Source organism: Zonotrichia leucophrys, unplaced genomic scaffold, assembly GCF_028769735.1.
Source record: "Zonotrichia leucophrys gambelii isolate GWCS_2022_RI unplaced genomic scaffold, RI_Zleu_2.0 Scaffold_110_148370, whole genome shotgun sequence".
Taxonomy (NCBI): Eukaryota; Metazoa; Chordata; class Aves; order Passeriformes; family Passerellidae; genus Zonotrichia; species Zonotrichia leucophrys.
The window spans coordinates 45,304-52,403 of record NW_026992315.1 but is presented as its reverse complement, the minus strand read 5'-3'; the positions used below and the strand labels follow the sequence as shown (position 1 = coordinate 52,403).

Below are 7,100 nucleotides of genomic sequence, written 5' to 3'. Positions count from 1 at the left end.
CCATTAGGCCAGCATGCTGTTAACATCTAACAATGTTCTGAGGCTGATGTACTAATAAATAAAAAGGCTGGTCTGAATTTGTCCAGTGTGGTCCATATTTGGACTTTTTGCCGCGGCAAGTGGGTTCCTCTCTTAAGACATGGGTTCCTGACACCATTGGATTTATAACTGCCCTGGTGCCCCGACAGGCCTGGGCCTCTCATGCCTGCCTTTTATCTGCCTTTCAAACACCAGTGTTCCGTGCTTTCTTTCCTATGGAGAAGAACCATCTTTCTCCTCTGGGTGTCCATCTCTGAAATTGGGATTCCACCTCTAAAATTCTGTATATCCAAGGGTTGCTCCCAGGCAAAATCTGCCAGTACCATCAAGGCTGGCTGGCCTTGGCCTCTGATGGCTGCCCCTGCAACACTAGGGCTGGGTTCTTTCCTTCCCATGGAGATCCCTGTGACACTCTGGGGACCTCATGGAACCCAGGGGATCATTGTGACACCACTGGAGCCCATGGAACTAAGGGGATCATTGTGGCCCCACTGGAGCCCATGGAACCAAGGGGCCATGGTGACACAGAGGGGCTTCATGGACCCAGAGACCATTATGGCTCCGTGGGGCTTGATGGAACCATAGAGACCATTCCAACCCTTCAGGGCCTTGTGTCACCAAGAGGGCATTATGACACCTCAGTGTCTCATGGACACAAGGGACCATTGGGACACTGTGGGGCCCAATGGAACCGAGGGAACATGGAACAGGTCTGGCTGCCTTGGCCTCCCAGGGGCCATCTGACAGGTCTGGCTGATCTTGGGATGTCAAGGGCTGTCTCTCATCAGCTCCTGGAGCACTGGGGCTCTGTGCTTTCCTTGCTATGGGAAAGAACTCTCTGACTATTCAGATGCCCATTGCCAAAACTGGTACTCTCCCTTAAAAATTTCCTCTATGCAAGGAGATCTCTCAGAACAAAACCTGCCAGCTCTGGCTGGCCTTGGCCTCTGGTGGTCACCTCTCATCTGCCCCTGAAACAGAGGGGCTCTGTTCCTTCATTCCTATAGAAAAGAACCAGCCTTCTTGTCCAAGGGACCATGGCTAAAATTAGAATTTGGCCTCCTAAATTCTGTATTTCCAAGGATTGCTCCCAGACAAAAGCAGCCAGGACCGACAGATCAGGCTGCTCCTGTCCTCTGGTGATTTTCTTAGATTATTAGCTGAATGTTTTCATTTGAAAACACCTTGGAGAGGGCCCAGAAATCTCCCAAGGACAAGTTTTGAAGACTCGGGCACATGACCACTACATATGGACAAAGGAGTTCTGTGCTCTATGCTGTTGTGGTGGTTTTGCATCACTGAAGTAATGTTCTAAGAGAAGCTGCTAGCAGTTTCCTCTGTGTCTGACAAAATAACCAATCAGTAATTAGCTTTGAGAATTGACAATCTGTTGAACCACTAAGGAAACTGTACATGCCTCTGTGAAGACACATGTTAAAGATCAAAAAGCACTGGGGTTCAGCCACAAGCCCTGGGCAGGGGGAGGAGAAGCCATCAGCCCCTGGCCATGCTGCTGCTGTGCTCTGGCCTGGCTGCTGAGATCCTGGCCCTGCCCCAGCGCGGCCCATCCTGACACAGCCCCAGCGCAGCCGCTGCAGAAACCTCCATCGTAAAACAGCTCCGGCCCAAGCACCGAGCCCGGCCGGGGTCACAGAACCATCTGCAGACCCTGGGTGAGATTTGAACTCTTTCAGTGCTTCCATCCTCCCTCGAGTGAGAGAAAAGGACAAAGTGCAGGCTCATAGAGGAGCAATATGAAGACACCAAGGTCAGTGAAGACGAAGTTGAGTCCCAGATGGGAGGGATGAGGAGATGTCCTGATCTTGGGGCTGAAATCCTCTTGTAAAGCTATGGAGAAGGATGTAATTGATACATCAGACTCTCTTTTTCCCTATAACGCACTAAAAAGTATGAGGAAATGACTTGTTCACCAAAGCCTTCTATGGCAGCAGCTCTCTGGCCACAGAGAGAAACACAACTTTCCCAGGCATTGTTTTGGAAAAGCCTTTGGAGAAGATAAGAAAAAAGAAAAAAATCTTAGCTTAACTTGCTGCACTTGGTATTTTAAACAAGTTGAATGTGTTATAGAAATTTGTTTACCAAATGGTGGTTTCTTAATTAGCCAATGGTGATGATGTTTAGATTGGAGGACCATTTAAGTCCACACGTGTCAAACTGGGGTATAAAAGTATGGGTTTCTTAATAAAGATTATTGATCAGCCTTCTGTGAATCATTGAGTCAATGTCTATTATTACCTGGCCGGGAGCCCTTAACGTGACAAACCTCCATGCTAAAGTAAGCAAATGTTGAAGTAGCTGTGATCGCATGAGAAGTTTGAACAGAGAAAGAGAGAAGAGTGTTGAGACCCTGTGCCCTCATGAAGAGAAGAAGATCTCTGTATTCAGAGATGAAGAGGACCTCTTCAACAGCTCATCTTTAAACTAATACCCCATAAGCAGACATGGCCTATGAACACAGCTGTGGGAAAAGTTGTGGAAAAAATGGGAGGGACTTCACAATTGCAGATTTGCTGGGAAGCTGCTATTCACTGAAATTGAGAGCAATGAGAGAATTATTTTCTTATGGAGAAGTCTCCATAGAAGGAAAGAGAGATTCCTCTACCCAAGAGAACTGAAGAAAGGCTCTTATAGAAGTGGTAAACTGACTGAAACCTTCAGGTTTTGTCTCATTACATTGTCAGTAACAAAGAAAAGGTTTTAGGGAGAGCAGAAGTATTCTAAAAGTTTTGTTCTGATTCTTATTTCTCTTTCTTTGAGTTACTGTTAATAATCTTTTCTTTATACCCTTTTAAAGTTTTGAGCCCACTTTGCCTTTCTCCTAATACGATCTCACAGCAGAAAATCAGTAAGAATATTCTAGTGAGTGCACAGGTAATACGCCAACATGGAACCTACCACACTAATTGATGCATTGGCTAAGAAATCTCATATGGGTGAACTAAAACCACTACAGAGAACTTCCTGATGAACTGCATGAGAACAGAGGGAAATCAAGGAAGAGCCATGGCTTGTCAGGACTTGTTTGATCCTAATGAGCCCTGTGGTGAATTTGGAGCTGAGCCCTGGAACCTCAGGGCCTGAGAGGAGATTACACAAACCTTTCCAGATGTCAGAATCAGAGGAAACACTCAAAGTGTCTCAAAGCATTCGTGGCTCCCACTGAGGTCCATCCCCAATGCAGGCTCCTCCTGGACTCCTTGGAGGAGTGAATTGGAGGCCAGGATGGCACTAAATACTCTCAGAGATTCCGTGTGGAAAGGAAATTCCAAAGTACCTTAAAAACCTTGAGTATTTCAAATCATTGATGAGGCCCACTGAATGTCAGTACAGAGTTCTCAAGGGACTCATTAAAGCAGAAAACTGGGGCCATGATTGCAGGAACTTCTCATTGAGTTTTTATTAAAAGTGAAACACCAAGTACCTTAAAATACCTGAAGTACCTTGAAGCATTAATGAGCCCACTGAGTGTTGTTACTGACAAAGGCTCTCAGGGGACTCATTAAAGCAGATAATTGGAAGCCATTATTGCAGAAACCTCTCAGAGACTCCAAGGCAAAAGCCAAACCCAAAGTCCTTTGAAAAACCTGCAGTCCCTGCAGGGAGCATGAAGGAGCCCCCAGGGCCATTCCTGAGCAAGGCACCCCAGGGACTCCTTCCAGCAGATCCTTGAGGCCACTGGGATGTGAGCTAGGGGGGGATGCTGAGGGCAGGACAAGGGGCCTGGCTGGGGCTGTGCCTGGAGGCCCCAGGGCCTCAGGACAAGGTGTCTCCTCACAGCCCTTGGTGGCACAGACCCTGCTGTGCCCCAGGGCACCAAGACTTGGCTTCTCTTTGTCCCCTCCTGTCATCACTGCCTCCAGTTCTCTGCTCTGCCTGGGGCCTGGGGACACTTTCTCAGTCGTGTCCCTCAGTGGGACCCATTAAAAGTGCAAGAAACTTTGGAGTTGGATTCTGACTTGGAGTTCTGGAGAGGTTTCTTCAGCTCCCTCTCAGGGACTGATGTTCAGGGCCTGAGCACAAAGCCCCAGAGGCTCATTAAAGTCCTTGTGCTGTGTCTGTGCTGTGTCTGTGCTGCTGAGCTGGGCTGGGCTCTGCCTGCAGCCACCCGGGCACAGCACAGAGGCACAGATAACCAAGAAGAGCTTCAAAAGCACAATTCTCTTGATGAGCAGCTTTTCTCTCAGCCTAGCAGGGCTGGGGCACTGCCTGCAGCCACCCCGGGCACAGCACAGAGGCACAGAGAGCTTCAATCATTCAGGGCTGGGAAGGTGCTGAGAAGTGCCTGGGGCAGAATCACTGCCAGCCCTTGGCACAGGAACCTCTGGCTGCAGGACAATGCAGCTGCAGCTCCTGGAGCCATCTCCTAAAGCTGGAACATCCCAATGCCTACAGACCCTGTGAGTACATTCTCTGATTGTCTCTTGTGCAGAGCAGCCAGGGGTGCCCAGGGCTGTCCTGCAGAGCAGGGTCCTGCAGCCCAGGGCGCTGTGCTGGGGCAGGGACTCTGCTGCCTGCCAGGGACAGCTCTCAGCCGGCCCTGGCAGCTGCTCCCAGCACTGGGGGACAAGATATGGGTGGGAGGAGACAGCTGGTAAGGCTTGGAAGTGTTCTCCTTTTGTGGTGAGGATTCTGCATTGTTCAGGACTGCTCCCAGCATGGCATTTAACTGCAGAACATTTCTGAGTTGATTAAACAGGGAGCACAGCAAGGCAGGGGCTGCATAACAGCAGAAATCTTGCTTTTTTAATTTATTGCTGTGGGTTGCCTGGATGGGAAATGACCCATAGGTACTCATCTCTCAGTTCGGGTTGGAAAAAAACCATTTTTTCTCAGATCTTACAAAACCAGGCATTGAGAGAAATCAGCATAGGGACCCTTACTGGCAGCATCAGTGTTGCTGTTCCAGTTTACTCAGGAAGCTCTGATGTTGCCATCAGAGCCTGCAGTACCAGAGCTGCCCCTGGGCAGTGCCTGAGCTGGGAGGGGTCTGCAGGGCAGAGCTGAGCCCCCAAGGCTGGGCTGGGCTCTGGCAGCACTGGCAGGGCCCAGCCCTGGCCACAGGGAAGCAGCTGCTGGCAGGGACAGCTCCAGGCAGCAGCCCCCTGAGCAGAGGGGGCAAAGTGCCCCCAGGCTGTGCTGGGATATTTAAAGTCCTCTCCAAACCCAACTGTTCCATGATTACTTTTCTTACATATCGCCATGCCAAGAAAGCTCAAATGTCCAACAGCAGCTCCATCAGCCATTTCCTCCTGCTGGCATTGGCAGACACGCGGCAGCTGCAGCTCCTGCACTTCTGCCTCTTGCTGGGCATCTCCCTGGCTGCCCTCCTGGGCAACGGCCTCATCATCAGCGCCGTAGCCTGCGGCCACCACCTGCACACGCCCATGTTCTTCTTCCTGCTCAACCTGGCCCTCAGCGACCTGGGCTCCATCTGCACCACTGTCCCCAAAGCCATGCACAATTCCCTCTGGGACACCAGGAACATCTCCTACACAGGATGTGCTGCACAGGTCTTTTGTTTTGTATTTTTCATTTCAGCAGAGTTTTATCTCCTGACCATCATGTGTTATGACCGCTACGTGTCCATCTGCAAACCCCTGCACTACGGGACACTCCTGGGCAGCAGAGCTTGTGCCCACATGGCAGCAGCTGCCTGGGCCTGTGCCTTTCTCAGTGCTCTCATGCACACAGCCAATACATTTTCCCTGCCCCTGTGCCATGGCAATGTCTTGGGCCAGTTCTTCTGTGAAATCCCGCAGATCCTAAAGCTCTCCTGTGCCAAATCCTACCTCAGGGAACTTGGGCTTCTTGTAGTTACTGCCAGTTTATCATCATGTTGTTTTGTATTCATTGTTTTCTCCTATGTGCAGATCTTCAGGGCTGTGCTGAGGATCCCCTCTGAGCAGGGACGGCACAAAGCCTTTTTCACCTGCCTCCCTCACCTGGCCGTGCTCTCCCTGTTCATCAGCACTGTCATGTTTGCTCACTTGAGGCCCCCATCCATCTCCTCCCCATCCCTGGATCTGGCTCTGTCAGTTCTGTACTCGGTGGTGCCTCCAGCCCTGAACCCCCTCATCTACAGCCTGAGGAACCAGGAGCTCAAGGCTGCAGTTTGGAGACTGATGACGGGATGCTTTCAGAAACAATAAACTGATGGCAAATTTCTGCAAATTACATGTAATAAAATTCATCTTGGATACTTCTTGTTGGTTTCATTTTGGAAGTTCTTTTTCTTTGTTTTAGTTTTTTCATATTATCTACAAATAAATGTCATTGTTTGTGGCATTTCTTGTTGTGTTTCTCTCCACCTTCCCTGTGCCCACAGCCTGTTTCAATGGGGAGCTGTGCTCTTGGTGGCTTTAAAGGAACTAAAGGATCTCCCAGCAAAGTTTTCTGCAGAGATGCCATTTTGTAGCCTTCTCTGGAGCTGCTGCAGCAATGTCTGTGTGCAGAGCTGGGGGCAGATCAGTGCTGGCCCAGCAGCTGTGCCCAGCAGCAGCAGCCCTTGGTGTTGCCAGTGCTGCTGCCATGGCCCTGCCCCGCTGCCCTGGTGGCCCTGGTGTTGCTGCAGGGCCTGAGTGCTCTCGGGGCCGGGCACAGTCCTGGGGGTGGCAGTGCCGGGGCTGCAGCAGGGACAGGCCATGGACACTGCTGGGGCAGCGCTGACGCCTCAGCCCAGGGCCTGGGAGCTCCAGGCTCCTTGCCCAGGCTCTCTCAAGAACACGCCCAGGCCAATGCTCAGCACAGAAAACCCCCGTAAACAGCCAAAAGTTGTCCATGTGACTGTCCAGCCACCCTGTCCCCAGCCTGTAGTGCTGCAGGGGTTGTTTGGCCCATCAAGGGGCTGCCCAAAGTGAGGGACCCAGCACTTGGACTTGTTAAACATCACTTTTTGGATTTGGCTTCTGGATCCAGCCTGTCCAGGTCCTTGTGCAGGGCTCTCCTACCATCCAGTAGATCAACACTCCAAGCCAACTTAGTGTCAGCAGGGTTCCATGAGGCCCCAAAGTGTCCTAATGGTCTCCATGATTCCATGAGGC

At 50.8% G+C, this 7,100-nt stretch overlaps 1 protein-coding gene across 1 annotated transcript; it reads left to right on the top strand.

The window, feature by feature from the left end:
• The first annotated feature begins 5,276 nt into the window (after window positions 1–5,276).
• LOC135460858 (olfactory receptor 14J1-like) lies at window positions 5,277–6,209 on the top strand. Its single transcript, XM_064737813.1, has one exon. The coding sequence runs from the start codon at window positions 5,277–5,279 to the stop codon at window positions 6,207–6,209; it is 933 nt and encodes a 310-aa protein (XP_064593883.1).
• The last annotated feature ends 891 nt before the right edge of the window (window positions 6,210–7,100 follow it).